Source organism: Myotis lucifugus, unplaced genomic scaffold (assembly GCF_000147115.1).
Source record: "Myotis lucifugus unplaced genomic scaffold, Myoluc2.0 scaffold_116, whole genome shotgun sequence".
In the NCBI taxonomy this organism is placed as follows: domain Eukaryota; kingdom Metazoa; phylum Chordata; class Mammalia; order Chiroptera; family Vespertilionidae; genus Myotis; species Myotis lucifugus.
In genome coordinates this window covers 1,278,233-1,301,998 of record NW_005871164.1, presented here as the reverse complement: position 1 = coordinate 1,301,998, position 23,766 = coordinate 1,278,233, and the positions used below count along the sequence as shown (strand labels likewise).

At 47.2% G+C, this 23,766-nt stretch overlaps 1 protein-coding gene across 1 annotated transcript in view; it reads right to left on the bottom strand.

Moving 5' to 3' along the window:
• The window catches only part of GPR39 (G protein-coupled receptor 39), a 181,053-nt gene extending 161,959 nt beyond the window's left edge, over positions 1–19,094 (bottom strand). Inside the window, exon 1 of the mRNA XM_023757882.1 lies at positions 17,956–19,094. Coding sequence (XP_023613650.1) covers positions 17,956–18,811 — 856 coding nt within the window. The 5' untranslated portion in view covers positions 18,812–19,094. The remainder of the gene's footprint in view (positions 1–17,955) is intronic.
• Between the last annotated feature and the right edge of the window lie 4,672 nt (positions 19,095–23,766).

The window sequence follows — 23,766 nt, the reverse complement described above, 5'->3', positions numbered from 1 at the left end:
CAAAGGCAAAATAAATAAATAAATAAACCACGAAAGAATTCACTATAAATAAGCTTCATTAAGATAATTTTTAAAACAATCATTTTAAACAATTTCAGAACTGAGGGACCTCAGGGAACTTCTGACCCTAAATCTCTCCATTTGGGAGGAATGCACAGCGACAGCCACCTAAGAATGTTCTATCAAGAATCACCTTTCCACCCTGGCTGGTTTGGGTCAGTGGTTAGAGTGTCAGCCCAAGGACTGAAGGGTCTCGGATTCAATTCAGGTCAAGGGCACGTACTTCGGTTGCAGGTTCCTCAGCCCCAGTAGGGGTGTGTGCTGGAGGCAACCAATCGATATGTCTCTCTCATGATGATGTTTCTCTCTCTCTCTTTCTCTCCCCCTCCTCCCTCCCTTTCACTCTCTCTAGAAATCAATGGAAAAAATATCCTCAGGTGAGAATTTAAAAAAAAAAAAGAATCACTTCCCCTGGGCTGCCACTTTTACTCTGTGAAAAGGAACTTGAAACATTTGCACATTGCACCAGGCAATGATATATGACGGCATGAAAGGCAAATGTCCTCGCAACTTTACAATAAGAGGAGGCTTCACAGACCTTACTCCATGGCAGGGGTCCTCAAACTTTTTAAACAGGGGGCCAGTTCACTGTCCCTCAGACCGTTGGAGGGCCCGACTATAGTTTAAAAAAAAAAAAACTATGAACAAATTCCTATGCACACTGCACATATCTTATTTTGAAGTAAAAAAACAAAACGGGAACAAATACAATATTTGTATTTGCATGTGGCCCGCAGGCCGTAGTTTGAGGACCCCTGCTCCATGGAATGCTTATGATTAGAACCCAGGTGACCCTTTGGTGTTATTTCTATGGAGACCTTAAGACAAACTCCTCAAGTGCACCCCTTCATGCTTCCTTGAGGAAGTGAGCTGAGATTGGCTCAAGGTGATACATCAGTGGCCAAGCAAGGACTGAAACAAAGTTCTCTTGAGTCCGCAACCAGAATTCTTCCTGTAACAAGGTCACCACAGGAAGCCAGATTTTAGGAAAGGCCTACTCTGGGCCAGGCCCTGCATAGAGGCCTCCATATACTTCCCATTGAAGCTCACATCGACCTTTGGGGGCAGAGTACGTCCAATGTAGAGATAATGCAACTGAAATTCTGAACTGCTTTGCCCAAGATCACACACACTTGTGAGTGACGGAAAGGGGACTGGAACGCGTGCCTTTCTTGCTGTTCCACCCCATTTCTTTGTGGGCCAGGAGACTGCTCACGTACCACATTCAATTTATACTGGCATCTCTTTGCCACCTGTAGTAGGCTGACAAATGTCCCCCCAAAATATCAGGTCCTAATCCCTACAATCTGTAAATGTTATCTTCTAAGAAAAAAAGGGTCTTTACAGATGTGATTAAGCTAAGGTTCTCGAGACAGACAGATTATCCTGAATTAACAGAGTGGGCCCTAAATCCCATCAGACATGTCCTTCTAAGAGGGAGGCAAAGGGAGACTTGACATACACAGAGAAGAAGATGATGTGAAGACAGAGCAGAGACTTGAAAATGCTGGCCTTGGAGATTGGAGTGATGTGGCCACAAGCCAAGGAGTGCTGGCAGCCACCAGAAACTGGAAGAGGCCAGGAAGGGATTCTCCTTCATAGCATCTGAGGGTGTGTGGCCCAGGGAACCTGGTTTCAGACCTCTGGCCTCCAGAACTGAGAACCTACAAACATTTCCAATCTTTTAAGCCATCAAGATTGCAGTAATTTGTTACAGTAGCCTCAGGAAACTAATACACTGCTTTTGCCATCACTCACACCACTTCAGACAAAGTCCTTACATACTAGTACTTATGGCCCTGTCCACTGAGAAGCCCACCGGTGTCGCACTCTCTCCGCCTGTTCCCGTGCGTACAGCTCAGGTCAGGCTCCCCGGGGAGGCTCAGGGTCATGTGATTCCCACTCAGGAGCCCCCACCAGGAGGAGAGCCCGTGAGAAGAGCAGCCGTCCTGCTTCCCTGCTTGCACCTATCAGCTCCTGTGATAGAACCTAGCTGATACGGAAATCAAAGATTAATCAGAGTTTCAACATGAAACCCAAGCACTGTCCAAACAAAACTCCACAAAGGACGGTTTCGTTTCTTCAAAGGAATGTTTTGAATGTCCAGAGGGCCCTGGATGCCCCTCATTCATTCCCTGTTTTACATGGTAAATATCCTTGGCATGAAATGTAGGATTTTACATTTGAAATGAGGAGCCCTGACTTCAGGCTGCTAGCATATGAAGGCTTAGCTGGGAAGGCCCAGGGAGGCAGAGGGCGCACCTGACTCTGAGGCGCAGCCACAGACCTTCGTTCTCCAGGCCAAGGTTCAAACAGAAACTGATTTTGTGATGATGAAAAACCACAACCCAATACCTGGCCGGTGACCGGGTGAATGAGTCATGTTCCCAGGCAGGATGCATGCCCCGTGGATTTGGCATTAACCAGACTCCTGCAAGCTGCATTCGGAAGGGGGAGGCTCTGCTGCTGGTCCCGCCCCCTCGGACTGGCTCACACACTAAAGCAGATAAGGCAGAGTGGGAGGAAAGTCTACCCGGAGTGGAGAAACGCAGGAATGATGGACTAATTCCCAAGCTCCCTAAGGCCCTCAGGGGCTCTGCTGCTCCTGTCCTGCCGGCCACCTGCTTCCGGGGGACAGGATCAGTTCCCCTGTGGGACCAGCCTCCCATCCCATGGAGTCTGCTGACACTGTCCCTCATGCTGCCCTACTCTCGCCTCCGTCACCGGGAGTGGCCACACCTCAACCTGTCCAGCGAGAGTCCGGAATCTGACCCTGCACGGAGTGACCACAGGGAGGGGAGGATGCCTGAGCTGTTATCTCCTTGACAGTGGAGCCTAGGCATGCTGTCCTTAATTTCTCCCCCTGGGTCCCTGGACACTCGGGGTGCTTATCCTTCCCTCTGACTCTGTGAACTACACGTAAGACTTTCAGAAAATTCCGTTTTTCTTCTTAATAAGTCAAGATCAGGTTCTGTGGCTTAACGTCAGAGATCCTTGGCATAGCCACCACAGTCAAGGGCTGCAGGGCCAGCCCCAGCCTGCCTTCCAACTCCTTCCCCACTCTCAGGGCCGGCCCCACTGTGGAATCACCCACAGAGCTTAAATCATACGGATGCCGGGGCCCCATGCCTGAAGATTTGGGTGAATGGAGTGGGGCACTGTTTGGGTGATTCCAGTGTGTGGCAGGGTTAACACTACCACCCTCATGACCTTTCATGGCCAAACCTGTCTATTCACTGTTGATTCAGAACCCATTTCACACCTGCGCTCCTCACACTGCCTCCCCTGCCTGCGAGACACGCAGTGGCCACATTAGTCTTCTTGCTCGCCTTCCTGCCACTCCCCTTTTCCAGAGCCTTCCATGGCTCCCCACTGCTTCCAATGTGTGGTCCGAATCCTTTGGATTAGCTACCAGCTTGCTCCATGCTTGACCCAATCTACTCTCCAATCTCAGTTCACTATCCACTGCTCCCCTCTGGGTCTCCCTGGTCTAATTGTTCAATTACCTATTCGCTGACATACAGAGTTCATAATACAAACAACAAAGGCCATTCCAGTTTAAACTGGAAACGAGGCTACTATTGTTTTTGTCTCCCCACACACATACCTGGGAGGACTAGAAAATGGGGGATGCAACCAAGAATCACATCAGATTTTCCCACCCGGCTGTACCAATGAGACCCTCCAGCAGAGGCACTGCCACACCTGTCCTAGACGCCTGCCCTTCGTCCCCCTGCCATTGCTCTCTCAGTGACACTCTAAAACACACTGGCCCTGGTCCCAGACACTCCACGTGGCTGCTGCTCCTCCCCATCACTCTCTTCCAAATGAACTGCAGTGCAGATGATTGATGCAGCCCAGGTCACGTGCTGCATCCAGGCTGCAAGGGATTCTGGGAAAACAAGGCATTCTCACCACTACTTTGAGAAGGCAAGACTCAAAGAGAAGGGAAGTCCTCAAACATAAGAGGGGTACTCAAAAGCTTCTGGAAGGCCTGAAAGCAAGATACACGCACACCAGACTTGGCATCATGGTGTCTTGCCTTCCCCTCCCTTATCACCCACATGGAGTCTCCCAACTGGAGCACATTCTATTCTCTTTTAAGACCTTATCTCTCTGCTCAGGGAAAGAACATGGACTTTGGGGCAGATCCCAGCTCAAACCTCAATGGGTGATGACCTGAACAATTCTGGAATATGGACATAATTCTACCCTCATGCTGGTGAGGAGCAGGCTGGCCCTTGGCTGGCTGGCCCCGGTGCTTGGCCAGCTTGGCAGCCAGATCCTAGAGCAGAAGGAGCAACAGGCACTTGAACAACACAATTACTTTGAATGTGAATGAAGTGCCTTAGTTTTGGGCACCGCATAAGCCCCCTTTGAACTTTCATACAACATGAGAAGGGGAAGCCTCCTCCAAAGGAAGTGAATTTCACCTCTGCAAACAGTGGCTCAGAGCCAGGCTTCAGTTTGTTTTTGAAGACAGAGCAATGTGAAGTTCCTTCTGCCCAAATGTCATGGAGCAAATCCCCACCTGTTACAGCTACACAGCAGGCTGCTCATAGTTCTTATCGTATATGACGAGTTTAGTCATTCCCAACTCCTCCTTTCCTAGTCTTTTCGGGTTAAAGAAGCCCCTCCTAAGAAGGGTTGTGGATGAGCATTTCTCCCTGTTAACGTGCATAGGCATCACAGAGGCCTGTTACAATGCAGAGTCTAAGTGAGGAGGTGTGGGGTGTGGCCCAACACTCTGCATCTGGCTATTTCCCAGGGCATGTTGATGCTGCTATCAAAATGGCAGAATCATCTCTGGGATGGGCGAAGTCCAATGAACCACCTCATCCACAAGTCTGGAGCCAGAACCAGTTTACCTCATAAACAGCCAATACTCTCCACCTTTCATCAGGGCTTCCTTCTAGAAGGCTCCACCTCTAAACTTTGCTGCCCCCAATTAGAGAAATATTAATTAAACTCCTTAGAGGGGAGAAACAGCAACTTCATCTCTACAGTCCAAAGGATATATAGTGCACATTTTAGGCTTTCATAAATAGTTGGTGAATAAAGCACCAAAATGAAATGCAAAGACCTGCTGGAGTGACGAGAGCAGGGTAAAGACAGTCCAGGAAGGCTTCCTGGAGGAAGTGGGCCTTCAAGAGATTCAACAATGAGGAAAACCCCAGGCCCAAGGAGAATAGCCTGCATCCTCTGGACAGCAACCTTCAACCATCAAGGCCTCCCACTTGCTTCCTGTCGAGACAAACAGTGACAACCCACCAGCTGCTCTTTAACTATATAAAATATGCAGCTGTCATTTCGACATGGTATTTAATTCTTTAAAACTGCAGCATATAAAAGGCAGGCCCATACCTTCCCCAGAGAGTCTTGTTTCCGCGGAGTGTATCATGCCTCCCAGAGAAGAGTAACACATAAAGCCGGAGACCAGGTGACTTCAGCTCTGCCCAGACACCTGTGTGTAGCGCTGTGTTTCTGAGGTCAGCTGGATTTCCTTTCCCCCTTCACTAGGGAAAGAGGATGGCTTCTCTCTACAAGTTCAATGAAGCTCATTGCTGCCAACTCGGCCTGCCTCCCACTTCTGCATGCCTTTGGTTTCATAACCAGTGAGACATTTAACAGGTACAATAGCAATTTGATGCTACAGCCTTATCTCCTGAACCCTGTCTGTCGGATTCTGGTAACACCACTGCTCTCCAAGTACTGCCACCCTTGAGACGCGTAAAGCAGTGTGATAAGATGTCTAAAAGGCCTCTGGCTGCCAGAATAGCTCTTACACGCAGTAAGCGCAAACAGGAAATTTTGTCAAGTTTCTCAATTGGCAGAAACCCGCACATCGGGAAATGGTGAAGCATGTTAGCCTGAGACATCTCTCTTCTTCAGACTTGCTTTCAGCACTCGGGTTGAAAGTCTCCGGGAAGCAGCAAAGCTGCCTATTCACTGATTCACCAAACATTTATTCAGCACCTACTAAGTGGCAGGCCATGAGGAAAAAGAGAGACTAAAAAGGATTCTAACTGGCTCCATCCACTACAGTGCTCCTCTTCAAAACTGCAGTCTCCAGGATTCCCAAAATCTACCTGATGGGACACAAACCCACAAATTTTTAATTCCCCAAACAAAACTCTAAAAGTCCAGCGAAAAGTCCATGTTGCCCTGAAACTTGGTAAACTTCCTAATCACCCAAGCACTGAGCAGGTTCCCAATAAATGATCGGTGAGTCAATAAACGGCTGGCCCATGGGTGCAGTGCTTAGAGGGTGGAACTTCTCACAGAGAAGGTTCTGGAGGTTGGGCCTGTCTTGAAAGATATAACTCAGGCAGGAAAGGTATTTACTGTGGATCCCCCTTATTAGAGTTCAGAGAATATATCTGTTTTCTATTGCTACTTAACAAATCAATACAAATTTAGTGGCTTAAAACAACCTATAGATCAAAACTCCAGGCACAGCATGGCTGGGATCGCTGTACAAGGTCTCAAAGCGTCGAGACTGTAGGGGGAACTCCACCTCTTAGCTTAGTTTGTGTTTGTTTCCCACTGCAGTCCATCAGCTCATTCAGGTCCTCATTCCCTTGCTGGCTCTCAGCCCTAGAAACCACATTCCCTGCCAGTGGTCCCCTCAATCTTCAGAGCCAGCAATGGAGAATTTCTCTCCCAGGAAACCCCTATTATGCACTAAATACCTGACTTCCCCTATCTCTGACCTCTGGACCCATATTTAAAGGGTCATGTGACTTGATTAAGCCCACACAGAAAATCCGTCTTTTAAGATCAACTGATTTGGGAACTAAGTTACTTCTGTAAAAAATCCCCTCACTGCAACATCTCGATTAGTGTTAGAGTAAGGAGCAGGTGTGTGTAAGGGTCCAGGAATTTCAGGAACCATCTCAGATTCCTGCCTACAGAGGAGAGGAAAGGCAGGGACAGCTGAAGCGACTTCCGGAGGATCAGTTTGTGTGGTTTCCCACCTTTCCAGGAGAAGCAGCCGCTGTCAGGGATTTTAACCCCTGAACCTACAGAATCAGATCCCAGATCAGTAGGGAAGGCTGAAGAAATGTGAGGATTCAAGGTCCCTGATCCCTGGGAACTCCAAGGAGGGGCAGGGAGACAACAGCTGTGCCCCCTTCTGAGAAATGACTAACATGGCTCATCATTCCTAGGAAGATCCGTGTAGGAAGGCTTCAAGGAAGACATGAGGACTTGACATTTTTTGAGGAATGAGCTGGCCATTGCACAATAGAGATAAGTTAGAGCTGCTACCACCCAGCTCAGCTACCTGGAGCTGCCTCCTGTCCTAAGCAATGTTGGGGCAACTGGGGTTTCTCTGCTGGGAAAACATGAGGAGCTGAATAGAGGTGTTACTGGTGGGGAGTGGTCCTCATCTCCACCTGTTGCTCAAGGGAGTAGAATTCTTGCAAAGTCCCATGGAAAATAGTTTTCTGAGATGCATACGAGAACAAGTGATTTTTGTCTGGAATTAAGTCCCTGAGTTTCCAAGGTCCCCTTTCCCTCAGTCCTGCCATAAAAGAAGTGCAGCTGTGGCTTTGAGAGGGCTGGGGTTAGAGCCAGTGTCCAGGGTTTCTGTCCCAGGTAGGAGCAGTCCACTACATAATGAGACTAGCTTAGTTTGTGTTTCCTGTTATAGTCCATCAGTGTACTGTGTGTGGGGTCCCCAGGCTCTGAACCGTATGGGTGAATGCAAGAAGCAGGAACCAGAGAGCCCCATGAGCTAAGAGTCGCCAGAACCAAAGAGAGAATTCCTTTGTTAAGGGGATTATGTATTCCTCAATGTTTGAGGGCTTGCAGTGGCCATGCCCATTCTGACTAATGATATCTGTTCCCAGGTGTGACTGATAGTCAAGTGTCTTCCCCATGTCACCCCAACTCCCCTTTGTTGGCCTCTTCCCCTAGGGCTCTGTGGGGAATGGGCCGGTGGTTCCCTGGGGAGTGTGACATTGCAGCTTCCTGGTGAAGCGGCCCAAATGACATGCCTATGATGTCTGGCTTCCCCCTTTGCTCCTTTTCTGTTATTAATAACTAGCTAATTACAATAATATCAGAAGCAGAGTTGTTCTCTGGCCATGGAGGACCAAGAATGGCTGGCTAATGGCTGGCAGAACTAACTGGCATCAGCTGCTCCACCAAGATTGCACCTCAATGAAGGGTTGTCTCTTTTTCACTCTAGAACAGCGGTTCTCAACCTGTGGGTCTCAACCCCTTTGGGGGTCGAACGACCCTTTCACAGGGGTCGCCTAAGACCATCGGAAAACACATATATAATTACATGTTGTTTTTGTGATTAATCACTATGCTTTAATTATGTTCAATTTGTAACAATGAAAATACATCCTGCATATCAGATATTTACATTACGATTCATAACAGTAGCAAAATTACAGTTATGAAGTAGCAACAAAAATAATTTTATGGTTGGGGGGTCACCACATCATGAGAAACTGTATTAAAGGGTCGAGGCATTAGGAAGGTTGCGAACCACTGCTCTAGAACATGCCAGGCCTGAATTTTGATTCAAATTGCAATGCAACACAAACTGTCACCTCAGGGAAGCACCAAAAACTTAACTGTGGTGCTTTACTCCTTAAAATCCTTCAGTGGCGTCTAAGAAAACATTTCAAACCCCTTAACTTTGGTCTTGTCTGAACTGACCACGTGGTGGCTGACCTGGCCCACCAAGCTGGGCTTGTGATGCCTTAAAGGGAGAACTACAGAGCTGAGCAATTCTTTTTCACCCTTCACAAAACCCAAGCTTTCATGACAACTGCCTAGCTGAGCAAGTCAAGAAATCCAGCTTCTTTATTCAAAACTGATCATCTGTATTAGGCAGTACCTGCTTTTTTCTTCCCTGAGGTGATAAACCTCGTGTCTCAGACTCGTGGGCGATGGCTGCAAGTAAATGCAATTTAAGGCGAAATAAAAACATATTGGTTGAAAATATTGCACCCACTGCATCCTCTTTCCACTAATGTGACTAACCTCCTTGTTAACAAGTGGCAAAAATTCCTGCTAAGAAATGATTCTTAAAGTTGTCCCACTGCATTAATCCTGTTAAACAGAGTTTAAAGGGGTTGATAAACACCACCCTAATCACTTTCATTTCATGGTTACTTCTGGCAGGTACATATGGTAAAGCTAATATTCAAGGCCAATTAACACAGACTGTTCCTTTGCTCATGAGAGATAAAATCTTAAATGTCCTCTATGATGGCTTGACTTTTCAGAGGCTTGAGAGGAATCAACCTCTTTCACAAAAAGCACCTTTAGGTTCAAACTCACCAGAAAATTTTTTGAGGAGTGAAAAACTTCTATAGGAATGCATGCCCAATGGAAAACACAACACTGTTACCCAATTCCAAACTGAATCTCATTCATTTATTTAGTCAACAAATATTCATTACAAATCTGCTGTGTGCCAGGCACTGTGCTCAGAAGGTAGGAAGCAAAATTAGGGGTAGTTCCTGCCCTCAAGGTATTAGAAAAAAGAGAGACATCAATCGAATAATCTTACAATGAAATATAAAATTGTAACTGTGAGTCTTGTTTCAAGGGAGGTTTAATCAAGTCAGGGAGGTTGTGCCAGGCTTGGTGAAGGGACTGGTGGGGGCAGGTAGAGCATGGAGTAAGACAGAAAAGCATTCCAGGCAGAGGAAATAGCATGTACTAAGACCAGGGGGTAGGAGAGAGTCTGGTCATGGACCATTGGAGGAACTGAAGGGGCCAGTGGGACAGAGCAATTAAAGGGTGATATGGTCTGAACTGTGTCTCTCTGAGCCCCCCCCCCCCCCCCCCCCCCCCTCCGCCGCCCATTCATATGTTAAAGCCCCCAATGTGACACTATTTGAAGACAGGGCCTTTGGAGAGGTAATTAAGATCAATGAGATCATAAGAGTGGAGCCCTGACCCAACAGGCCTGGTGTCTTTATAAGAAGAGGAAGGGATACCAGAGAGCATTCTCTCTCTCTCTCTTTGTAGGCACACAGAGAAAGGTCTATGTGAGGACTCAGGAAGAAGGCTACTATTTGTAAACCAAAAAAAAGATGTCTCACTAGAAACCAACCCTACCAGCACCTTAATCATAGATTTCTAACTTCCAGAACTGTGAGAAAATCAATACCTGTTGTTTAAGCCACTCAGTCCAAGCAGAAGGGCACTTGGCTGGAGAGGCCGCCGACCATGAGGGACTTTATGTTAAGTTTGACCCTTGATGTAAAAGCCATGGGAAGCCATTGATGAGCTTGGATTTGAAGGGGTTGTAGTGGGGCCCATTAATGAGATCCCAGTGGCTGTGGCATGAAGAACAGCCTGGACAAGGCGTGAGTAGATGCCAACATTCCTCCAGTGATGACATGTCAAGTCAAGGTCCCTCACCTAGAAAGTAGACTTCTGGAAGCAAAGTAGAAAAGGCACTCCAGGACCTGGAGCTCTTTGAAGGGGCTTGCAAAGGAGGTGCCCACTACACAGCAGGGCCCAGGTGAGGCTGAACACTTGTCTGTTCACAAGAACTTACAGCAGCAATGATGACCAGTCTTCTCTTCAGTGCTCAGTAAGTAGCCAAAGAGCAGAGATGGAGGGTCAGTTGGATTGTCCCAGCATTGCTGACCAGGCAGAAGGAGAGACAGTGAGAGATGACCATGTCATCCAAGTGGTGGATGAGAGAACCTTATCTACCGGGGCAGGATGGGGCTCCTGGACTCCCAATTCGATATTCTTCCTTTGTGCTATCATGGCTCACAAATGGCTTCTATTCTGAGTGGCTGTAGCATTAATAAGTTGAATGCTTTGCTCAGCGGAGGCCTCGGCTGCCTAGCTACATTTTGGCAGCCCCCATGAGGCATGCAACTGAGACAGATGAATAGGCTTGCTAATGAATGGGGACTGGGATTCCAATATTCCCTTCCACAAGAACTATGCATCTCTCCAGCAGAGTAATGAAATCTTTGAGACAGCCTGATTACAAAAATAAAGCAGCATCATTATATTTGTCTGCCAGGCTGATCACAAGACACTGCAATGTATGACAGATGTCACAAGCAGAGAAATAGGCACGAAATGTCATGTATTACAGGCACATCTACACCAATAACAGGAGGAAGAGAATAGAGGCGATGGCCTAAATCAAGCACGTCAAACGCAAAGGCTAACACCCAAATAAATGAGGCATGTGGCCCGTGGGCCACGAGTTTGACATGCTTGGCCTAAATATTCGAGGCAAAACTTTTTCCTGAAATAGCCAAACATTTGAGTCAAAATAATACCTTACCCTAAAAAAGTCACCAGTTTTGGTACTATTTCCTTGAGAGACTGAGTTGGCATATCCCTATATGCCACAGAAAAAGCCTTTGCTAAGAAAATAATGACATAAACATGATTATAAGACCGGTATTTAAACTAATGAAGAAAACAACTATTTAAAAACTATTTTGGTACTTGGCATCCATTTCCATGTAATCAGTTGACCTACACTAGGGTGTAGAGTTTGATTTCTGAATTAATTTGGGGGGTTTGGCCTGCACACAGGATACAGACCTTCATGAAGTCAATGAAAGGGGAGCTGGAGAAACACACCAATCAGATGCCAAGCCCCTGACAGAGGTCTGGCAGAATTAGACCAGTCATCCTGAAAGAATGAAAAATTGACAAGAATGATGATGTCACAGGTGACTCAATGAGGGAGATTTAAATAGCAAAGAATTAAGAAAACGTCTTGGAAGAAAGCCCTCTATATAATCTTGCTGAGAAAATCAGGCACAAAGGCCATCATACAGTTTGTCAGAAAAATTATGCCCTCAAAAAAGTCACACTTGTTTCATTCTGAAAATTTTTTATGAGAATTACCATATAATTATAACCTGTTTCATAAAATATAAGACAACTTTCTTTTCGTAGTTTTCTCTTGTTTTTCACAATGAAGTCCCATTCAAACCTCTCTTCACATAAAATTTTGGACTCCATTTTAAGGAACAAATGTTAAGAGTATTTTTCAGGTACTGATTGTCCTCAGATAAAGAGGAGCCACAGTCAACATCTCTGTTCTCTCTCCGCCTTCCATCCCTCCCCCATTCTCTCTCTCTCTCCAGAGTTCATGTGCATGTGTGAGTGCAAACACACGTGACTTGCCTCTAAATCTGGGGACTAAAAACCAAGAGGATGTGATTCTGATCTCCCTGGCCCACCCCACAAATATATAAATATACATCAATGTTCCTTTTAGAGTAATCCATGACAGCAGCAACTCTCAATCTTTTTTTTCCATTGAAACACACATGATGAGCAGCTGATATAGCTCAGTTGGGAGCGTGTAAGAGTGAAGATCAAATACACATGATGGATGATGTCCATATTCAAGGTTTTCTCCCATGAGCAACCCAAGTTGATATGCAAATCCTGCCACTACATGCAATTCCTTCCCTTTCCCTCTGACTCAGGAGAGCAAATCAGAATGCAAACAAGTGGAATTATTAGAGTCCTCAATCTTCTCTTATGTTTCTTTAATTTTGTAATTTCATGATTATCTGTAAAACTTTTCTTCCTAACTAGAGTTGAAAGTCAATCACTGCCCTACAGATGTCTAGGAGGTAGCTATAACCTAGTCCCAATTACATATGCTCTTGCAAGTGACTAATTAAACTACAGTATGCTTCTTTTACTTTTAGCACTTTACTAGAAATTTTAATAAAATTAAGCGTTCTTGATCAATTTAACTTTTTCTTTTACTTTGTATTTATACTCCAAGATAATTTCACACATACAAAAGTTGATTTTAAAAAAAACAGTTCATGTAAATATTTTTACCAGCTTTGAAACAGGGAATTCTGACTATTCAAGGAGCCCAACTTTATTGTTACAGCAATAACTAAAGGTTATTTTTATTGATTTTTAAAAAAAAAACCTCAATGATTTATCACATTTTTTGGTTTTTCTTCTGATAGTTCCTATATCTTTCTCACCAATATTTTTGTTTCACTACCTACTCTCTGTCCCATGGACATATACTTAAGTTCTTTAAAATGTTCCATCTTCTATTAAATTGAATAATTTTGGTATCCTCTTAATGAGTTGATGTAAGCATAACTGACTTACACATAGTATATGTCCAATAAATTGTGGCTATTATTATTATTATTGCTCATCAGTATTTGTTCTTAATATTTACTTATGAAAATTCTCAATATTCTTTTATATTTTAACTTTTAAAGGGTCTGGTTTTGTTAGTTCTCTACTGCTATTATAATAAGTTACCACAAATTTAGTGGTTTAAAACAACATAAATGTATTATGTTCTGGAGGCCAGAATTAGTTTTATTGAACTAATATCAATGTGTCGGCAGGGTTGCATTCCTTTCTGAAGGTCCTAGAGGGGAACCTATGTCCTTACCTTGTCCAGCTTCAGAGACACTTGTATTTTGTTTTTAGTAACTCAAGGTTTGTACTTGTTATTCCCTTTCACCTTTTCTACCCACCCCAGAACCCTCCTCTCCTTTAGCAACTATCAATTTGTTCTCTATTTCTATGAGTCTGTTTTTTTGTTTTGTTTTGTTTGTTTTTTTAGGTTTCACATATAAGTGAAATTATATGGCATTTGTCTTTCTCTGTGTTATTTCACTTAGCGTAATATCCTCTAGGTCCATCTGTGTTGTTGCAAATGGCAAGATTTCATTATTTTTTTTACTGCTGAGTAATACTGCATTATATGTATGCACCACATCTTCTTTATCCATTCATCTATCAATGGACAGCTAGGTTGTTTCCATATCTTAGCTATCTTAGCTACCTTAGCTAAAAGGGTAATATGCTCATTAGACTGGACGTCTTCCGGACATCATTCCGGATGTCCTTCCTGACCAAGCCAGGGCCATAGGGAAGCCAACCCAGATCCTGGGTGCCTGTAGGTGGCCTGAGGGAAGTCAGCCTGGGTCCCAGGTGCCTGCGGGTTGGCCGAGGGAAGCCAGCCCAGGTCCCGGGTGCCTGCTGGTGGCTGGAGGAGGGAAGCCCAGGTCCCAGGTGCCGGCAGGAAGCTGGTGCCGGCAGCCTGGGGAAGGAAGGCCTACTCTTGCACGAATTTTTGTGCATTGGCCCTCTAGTTGTAAATAATGCTCCAATAAAATAGAGGTGCACATATCCACATATCTTTTCAAATTAGTGTTTTCATTTTCTTCAGATAAATGCCCAGAAGTGAAATTGCTGTGTTGTATGGTAGTTCTGTTTTTAATTTTTTGAGAAACCTCCATCTACTTTCCATAGTGGCTATACCAATTTATAATCCCACCAAAAACTACAGTATACTTCATTTAAACCACTCTGTCGTTTCACTTTGAGTGGGTGATATCTAACAACAGACACAAACAAGGGAGGGGACCCATGGACCCAGATGCCACATGCATGGAGAAAAGTTCCAAGGGAGAGATGAGAAACATGAGATGGAAGGTCTGGAAAAGCCTGTTGAAAAGAAGGCACATTTTGCATATCCTCACCAGCTATGGGATAAAGAGCCAAATGCAGCAGTCCCTCCCCTCCAGAGCAGGCAGGAATCCAGACCAGCAGGTAACATCTGGGCTGGCATCAGACGAGTATTACCTTGGCCACATTAGCCATAACCTTGCAAAAGGTAGTGAGTCTAGCGCTAATTTCTCATTAAGCTGACAAGAGGCATCAAGAGACACACATGTTTCCAGGAATGTACATTTTACATTGTTTTTGTTTTCCCTTGCAAATCAATTGAAAGCTAGGAGGCATTCCAGCATCTCTTTTTCTCCAGAGTTCCCAATTTGTTTCATTATTCCCCCGCCCAGCACCTCCACTAGACTGAGACGCAATTGCAAAAGACATAGAATGGAAAATTAATATTTTCTACAGACTTCCTCATCTTGGGTAGATTTATGAATTCCGCTTCTGTTATGCAGAAGTTAGCATTTTTAACAACAAGGGGGAAACCCTTAATTGTTTTTTTATTGCCTCAAGAGCGCCAAAGACATCTTGTGCTATGTCATCATTTACATTTCACATTAAATGCAAAATGTTTGAAATAAGCAAATATTTGTTTTAATTTGATACATCTGTTAACTGAAATGCTAAAAAGACAGCTAACTCACTATATTAAATTCAGCAATTTGTAAACAATTTATATGTTCATTTGTTCTGGTTATAAATGCCCCAAAGCTTATGTTTTATGAAACCCATAGAGTAAATGGCATTGTATTAATCTGATGTATGCAAGCCATGATTTATTCCTCTTCACTCCATTAATTTATTTCCTAACTTGAGTTAATTAGCGAGGTTCCTATTTTTAAAAGCTCTTTAAATTCCTTGGGAGAGGGGCACATTTGCAAGAACTGCTTTGAAAACCTACTGCAGAAGAAATGGGCTAACTACAAATAGTAAATTTTCCCCAGACATTATCACACATTGAGCACCTGATTGCCACTCAACCATCTTTATGTGGAGAACACAGTGGGTGATGACTACATAGTTGTTATAAGAAAGAGGGAGAGAACCAGAAGGAAGGAATGAGAGCAGCAGCAAGAACAAACTCTTTCCAGGAGATTACTATCTGCATGAGATATCTTCAAGATCCTATTCATCTTTAAATAAAAAGCATTCTGATTTTATGCTACAAAATGGAGACTAACTTTCACTTGAAACAATACTCCCTGGGAAGAGAAGAGATGTCCATTCAGAGAAATATTTAAAAAATCACAGAGATTGGTCCAATAGAAAATAAAGATAAATCAATTATTTTTCCTTGGTCAAATGCAGCCTTAATATTCTTAATTAGAATAGTACTTAAATTAAATAAATAAATAAATAAATAAATCCTATATAATAAAAGAGTAATATGCAAATTAACTGTCATCCCACAACAAAGATGGTGGCGCCCATAGCACCCGGAGTGGGATGCTGGCAGCGTCGCCCCGGCAATGCGAGCCCAGCAGGCAAGCGCGGCATGCAGACAGCACCCAGCAGGGCCTACTTGCCCATCACCATGGTGTGGAGCAGGCAGGCCCCGCAGAGAGCAGAGAACCACGGGGAGTGGGCCTAAGCCGTCAGTAGGACATAGGGCTCCCGAATTAGAGAGGGTGCAGGTTGGGCTAAGGGACCCCTCCCCACCCCTGCACGAATTTTGTGCACCGGGGCCTCTAGTAAATGAAGGAAGGAAGGAAGGAAGGAAGGAAGGAAGGAAGGAAGGAAGGAAGGAAGGAAGGAGGAAATTCATTCACACTCAATTATAAATTACTGAGAAAAGTTTAAGATTTTCCTAAGGGTGTTTGAGGGAAGGGAGAACTAGCCTTTCAACAGATGTTCAAGCTTAAGCAAATGTAATGCTCATTCCTTCCTAGAATATTTGGGGCAGCAGCGAGTGGGTGGAAGAGACTGAGTTGGGTTGGGTGCCCTTCCAAGTCGCCAAAGTTACCCACTTACTTCCAGAAAGGCTGGTCCTAGGAGGCAGCAACACCACCAGCCCCATCTAGGTAGCACCTTCCTTGTCAAAGTCCTGCTTTATTTCATTTTCCTGTCGCCAGTCATTTCCCTGCCCTGAGAAGCAAGTTGAAAAGTTGGAGCTGCATTTACATGCATTTGAATTAGGTCTTCTCTTCTCTAAGCCTCAAATTCTATGAAATGGAAAAGCCTCAGTCACACAGCACAGCCCCTGATGCAGAGTAGGCATCCCCAAACTGCAAACTCCCTATGTTCACTCCCACAGGCACCAAGTGAAGTCAGCTGTGGGGACACACCAGAAGCCAGAGGCAGCGCGGGGACAGGACCAAGTGCCTTCCATTCTCCTCAACTGCCTTCACATTTTCTTTCATGTCTAAGTCCTGGTCCTGGAACCTGTTGCCCAAGTTTCCCTCACAAAACAAACAGCCCGTGACTTATTCCTCCTCCTGGCGCCACACTGAACAGGGGAGAGGGGAGAGGGGAGAGGAGAAGCCTGTGCTACATCAACTCCCCCTTGACTCACTCACACACCCACATGTTTTCTTGTTTCTGCTAAAAAATAAAAAAGTTTTTTAAAACCTTTGCTAGAACAAACTTTATGTGTCTCCATGAAAGCCCGGCTCCCAGAGGGCAGCCCCAGGCCCCTCTTTGGAAGGTGTGGGGGTCTGCAGATGGTGGGTCCTTCCTTCCTGACAGAAGGGCCTGACTTTAAATATCTGCATCACAACAAAAGTTTGGAAAATAAAGAGTTTCTCTCTATGGAAATCAGGTGTTTGTGCTGATCAATCAAGTCCCGGGACTCTGTGAAGCCAGATTTTCTGGATCAGACAGACAGGCGGGTGGCCTGCCTTGCTTCTCTCTCCCTGCAGAACAGACCCACCACAGCGGAACCGCAGCCTACCCTGGGGAGTGCTGGGCTGAGAGCCACGGAACCATAGGAGATCACCCCTGGGAGTAACACAGCAGCCTGCAGAGTGTGTTAGCCTGACAGCCTTGCTTCTCCACAGGAGAAGAAAAATGGGGACAAATCTAACTACCTGAGGAAGGTTCTCCAGAGAAAAGAGGGGCAAGATGCTCTCTTGTGTCTCTGCAAACTCGGTCCCTCTCAGAGGCCTTGCACCTCTCCTGCATCACCTCATTCAACGCTCACATTTGTCAGTATTATCATCCCCATTTTACCCAAGATAACAGTGCAACTGGCTGGAGGTCCCGGAGGTGCTGTTCTGGAGTATACCCCGTCCTCTGACTCCTGATCTAGTGCTCTTTGCACCCGAATCTTAATTCCCAAAACACAGAGGAGAAATATCCAGCGGCTCAGAGCAATGCTGCTTCGGATCAAGAATTTTGACACTTTTAAGACAAGATTTGCAGTTAAAAGAACACAGGGAGGGAGGGGGCGGGGCTGCTCCCAGGCTGCCCTCCATGGGGACTCACTCAGGAAGAGGATGGTCTGCCTCCTGGCCGCTCTGCTCTCCTCGCTCTCCGACTTGCGCAGCCGCGCCTGCTGCCCCTCGGCGGCCAGCGTGCCCTGCCTGCTCCGCCTCAGCACCTGCATCATGTTCCAGCACATGAAGGCCACGGCGACCAGGACCACGAGGTAGACCACGAAGGCGCCGAAGATGCTGGACTGGAACACGGTCCAGCGGCTGGAGAGGTTGGTGCAGATGGACATGTTGGAGGTCTCGGGCCGCTCGTGGTGGCGCGTGAGCGTGCGGTTGCAAGAGAGGCCCCGGTGGCTGTGCACGTACACCAGCGGGTACTCCACGCCCATGGCAAAGAGCAGCGGCAGGGCCACCAGGGTGGAGGTGACCCAGACGAAGCCGATGAGCAGCTTCACCTGGCAGGGCCCGGACACGGCCTTGTAGCGGAAGGGGTGGCAGATGGCCACGTAGCGCTCGAAGCTGAGCGTGAGCACGTGCAGCAGCGTGGCGTAGCTGCAGGTCTCGAAGAGGAAGTTGTGCAGCTTGCAGGACAGCGCGTAGCCCGGCGTGGTCAGCGGGTTCCAGATGATGCTGTAGAACTCCATGGGCATGCCGATGAGGAAGACCAGGATGTCGGAGCAGGCCAGGCTCACCATGTGGTCCGTCACCTCCTTCTGCAGGTAGCCCTTCCTCTGCAGCACCTGGGTGGCGCGGATGGTGACGCTGTTGCCCAGGATGCCCAGCGCGAAGATGAGCAGGTTCACCAGGATGAGGGTGATTTTGATCCAGGGGGCCACCTCGAATTCGGGGATGTGGCTGTGATCGATGACGTGGGAGCAGTCGCCGTGGGGGCCGCCGGGGGGAGCCATCAGGAAGGAGGCCCGGCCACCCGGGTCGGTCGGTCGGTCGGAGACCGGCTCAAGGTCCCTCCTCTCCGTGGAGCCCTCGTTCTTGGCCGCGCTCAGGAGGCCAGCTGGCCCGCACTCACCTGGGAAAGGTAACTTATTTCAGGTGCTTTCATGGGAACTTCCTGGAGCAGCCCAGCCTCGCAGCGGCCCCGAGGCGCCTGGGGGTGGAGTTTGGGGGCGTGTGTGTAAGAGCGAGGCGGGGAGAGCGGAGAGCGCGCAGGAAGGCGGTTCTAATCTGGCCCCGCAGCCCCCAGCGCGCCCGCCCTCCTGGGGGCCCCTGGCGCCCTGCCCCGCAGCCCTCGCTCCCCTCCGCCGCCCGGCACTCGCCCGCCCCGACGCCCCTCCGGGAGCACCCTCTTTGCTGCTGGAGGCCGGTGGTCCGTGGTCAATCATTAACCACGGCTGACTGCTCAGCGCCCGGGCTGCGGCACAGCCCAGCGGCGGGCTTGACTCAGCTCCCAGGCATGGTCCCCGAAATCAGATCTTGGCTCTGGGCTCCGGGCGGCTGGGGCTCCCCCTCCCCCTCCGCCCCCGCGGCCACCTGGAGACAGCGGCCAGCTGCCTCGACGGCGCCCCAGGAGGCGCGCCCGGGAAGTTGGAGTGCGCCCCGGGACTGGAGTCCAGGGCTCGGCTGGGAAAGAAACTTCCCTCCCCCGCCCTCCCCAGCCGCCAGCGCCGCGGCGGGGCTCCTTCAAGGCGGGGCCACCGCCTGCTGCGGAGCGACGGGACCCTGGCTCCAGCGTCGGTCACAGGCCAGGTGGCCGGGCTGCCTCTGCCCGCGGGCCCTGGGGTTACTGCGGTGAATAGCAGGGCTGTGCGCTGCCTGGAACCACTGGGAAGGTGTTGGCCCCAAGCAGGCCAGTGGGATCTCCCTCGAGTCCGGCTTCCCCGCAGCCTCCCGGGCTCCGTGCGCTCGGGCCCTGCCTGCATTCCTGGGGAGCGGCCCGAGGAGCGCGGGGGGCCTTTCTGTGCCGCTCAGGCCCCTCGCCCGGCGGGCATGCGAAGGCTCTAATTGGGGGCGGGGGCGAGGGTGAGGGTGAGGGTGGGGGCGCCACACCAGCAGGGCAGGGGTGCTGCTGGTGGAAAGCGCCTCCTAGTCCTCAGGAGGGGGCTGCAGCCAGGACATAGAGGACAGCGGGAGGCGGCTGTGGGCAGTGGGGACAGGGCCACCGATTGAAAATGGAGTGAAAATGGCCTTAAGGATCATGACATTTTATGTCTCTTCAGAGGGAGAGAGAGAGAGAGAGAGAGAGAGAGAGACCTCAAATGGGTGCATTTTTATCTTCTAATTCCAAAATTAGAGGAAGGGGGGGTTATCCTATGCATTGTAGAATGTTTCACACATACATGCCCCCAATACCCCCCCCCCCTTATAGCCAAAGGCCTCTGAGAGAGCAGAGACCCCAGGTGGAGAACCACCGCCTTGAGGGCAGAAAATAGATCCCCTTGGTCCTGCCATGCTCCCTCTTGCACTGCTCTGTGCTGAAAGCAGCGGCAAATTATCCACCCGCTCCTGTGATGCGGCCATTTTAAGGATGAAGAGACTGGGGTGTCCAGAGAGCAGGTGCTTCCCCAAGGCCATAAGGACAAGAGGCTTGACATTAACCCAGATCGGTCAAACCCTGAGTGTGTACTAACAGGGAGGGACTTGTGGGAGCACAGAATGAGTTCTGAGTGATGCTCACAAAGATGGAGGTACTCCATTTTCTGACCCGGTCGTGCCGGGGTTTATGTCCCAGCATCAAGAAGGGTTCAGGAATCTGGAAAAGGCGCTGTGCGTAGATGACATAGGAATCCAGAGACTAATAGAGAGTCCGGAGACGAGATATAATTTTGAAAGGCCTTGGGGGTCAGAGGACCTTCAGCTAAAGGAACTGAAGACTCCCTCCTTGTCTAGGACCCTTGCTTTTATGAACACAATTTGTCCTAAGGCAAGGTGAGATAATACACTTCAATGGGTAAGGTTTCAAAGGGTACAGAGGCATTGTCAGAATGGGGGAATTAGCCTACGGCTGTTCAGGTGTTTGGCCAGTAGGAGGCAATAACATGTAGATTAAGATGCCCTTTAACTGTCTGGCAGCCACAATCAGTTTCCTATTCAAGTTTGGGGAAATGCCTTTAGCCATTTCCAACAGGTGACTACATGTGTGACTCAACCCTGATGAGTCCCCCAAGTTTCATCAACCTTTTGATGAAACTCTTGAAATTATGACATGCTGGAATGGTCTACGACACCATCGCTAGACACATGGCTGCGGACCTCAGCAAATACTAAATTGTGACACTATCTCAGGCGAAAATTTTTTTTTCCTCTGTTGGTTTTCTCTGTTGAGTTATAAGCTCCCAGGCCAAGAACTACATCTTCTCACCGTGACACCTCCACAGCACCCTGATAATGTTTTACCAGGAGCCCTACTCTGTGCTCATACGTGCTATTGACCTACTTGCTGGCTGGGAAACTCCTCACCCATTTGCCTACTGGTGCAGTGTGCTCAGCTAAAGGACCTCAAGAGCCACCTAGCTGTCCCTCAAAGCTCGCGGGGTAAGCATGGGCTCTCGAGGCTTCATAGCTACAGAGCAGCGTCCTGAGTGGGCTCCTGTGCAAAAGACCGTGGTTCTTTGCTGCCCCAGAGCTATTGGGAAGAAAGTAGTCTAGGAAGACACACACCCAGCCCGCCTCCCCCTCCCCCACACCCCAGCACAATACACACGAAGTGGCCCCTGCCCACTTCCTTCTTTTCAATAGGAAAAAGCAGGAAACCTCCTAAGTATTCCTCAGCCCAGCCATATAGCCTTCCTTTGAAATCCTCTTGGTCATTTACGGAGCCCCTGTTATATGCCAAGCACTTTCACATAATTCATTCCTTTCAATCCTCAGAAGGCTGCAAGGTGGACATTACCATCCCGTTTTACAGATGCAGAAACTGAGGACCAGGGGGATTAAATGACCTACCATCAGGGTCAGAGGCAGGATTCCAACTCAGGTCCCCTGGCACTAAAACACTTTCCACGCCTGGCTGCCACCTCTCTGTGCGGGACAGGGCTGCGCCAGGCTGAACAGTGCACTTTGGAGGAGGGATGACTTTAAGTCACCAGCCCTGGCGCTTCTCCTCCCCAGCTGCAGCATGTGTTATCTGCGATATATTTGATAGTTCCAATTTGTTCTGCTCAGACAAGATTCCCATTATTGTCCAATTTCTTTCATCAGTTTTTTTCCCAAAGTGTGAACAAAGATTACAAATGCATGGCCAAACAGTGCGAATCAAGCTAATTAAAATTCAGTCCTTATAGTGGAGCTGGAAAAGGCATTTTGAACAAAGGTCCAGAAGAATTAGATTTTCATTTCACCTTTGCTTTTCCTAAGACCAATTAAAAACTATTTAATGTGCTCTCATTTGTTGATAACAGACTGGTATAACACCAGGCCTGGGTCTGTGTAATCTAGATTTTTTAATTAGCATATCGTATAGAGAAAAGAAAGAAAAGGAATTAAAAGTGAGAGGAAAGAATACTTAAGATACCCTTTGATTTCAGCTCTACTCAGGGGTTACTCTAGGGCCGACACAAATTCATATTCACATTTTACACATTCCAGGTGACCTTTGAGGCCATTGAAGCTAAAGGTTTTCATATACTTTCCAGCACTGAAACTCATCTTAAAATTAATTCTACACTGGCACCCAAAGTAAAAGAACATTTAAAAATACACACACATCGTCCTGGCCAGTATTGGACACCAGCCCGTGCACAGAGGCGTCTCTGGTTTGATTCCCAGTCAAGGGCATTTACATGGGCTGCAGGTTCAATCCCCCGCCTCTGTTGAGACTCGTGTGGGAGGCAATCAATTGATATGTCACTCTCACATCTCTCTCTTTCTCTCTCTCTCTGCATTAAGCTACAAATAATTTTCAAAAAGTATAAACAGTATAGGTAACTTTATTTGTAATTCCAAATAACTAAAAGTTAATAGCAGAAAGAGAAAACTGAAACATAAAACTTTACCATCTCAATAATTTTTTTAATCTCTGGAACAATTCTTAGTCAAAGAGAAAAACTAAACTCCAAAATATCTCGAGAATAACAACCACAAAAATACTGCATATCAGAATTCTTGAGAAATAACTAAAGGAGTACTAAAGGTTCATAGCCCTAAATATTTATTCTAGTAAACAAGAACAAATATAAATAAAGTTACAAAAAAATACAATTAAGTAAAACAAGAAGGGATTAATAAAGATGAAATTAATTATGAAAGAATTAAATAGAACTAATATATAAACCCCAAAATGTTTTTTAAAGTAGGACTTCTGATCATTAAGAATAACTAGCAGCAGCCTAGCTACCTGCCAACCCCACCCCCACCCCCCGGCATGCACAACTGTGGTTCCTCAGAGAAAAGAAACCCCTGAGGTGAGCCTCCAGGCCCTTTCCTGACCATGTGCGGGGAGGGTACTCTGCAAGCACAGGGATCTGGCCAAGTTGAGGACACAGATGTTGCTGGGCCCCTCAGAACAGGGTGCTGAAAAGGAGGGAGCTACTAGTATGCAGAGAAAGAGCTCAGGAATCTGTACAGAGGATTTCTTGAGTCTTTGGCTGAATAGTAGGCATGAAGAGTGGGTTTGTGGAGGTGAGACTCCAGGAGCTGAGCACAGTGCACTACTGAGGAAAGAACAACTTGGGGGGCTGTAGGCAAGGCAATTCCCAAAGTCATACAGGGCCAGGACACTGTCGAAGGTCTAGCCACTGAGTGAAGAGGTCTCATTGGACCAATTCTGGAAGGGCCAGACCTTAGTGGTAGGACTGAACTCGTTGCAGAGCTAAGGCTACTCTGGACCTGCCCTAACAGAGATATTGACCTGAGCCATATAATACGGTAGCTGCAAGCCACATGTGGCTAACTCTACTGGAAACATAGC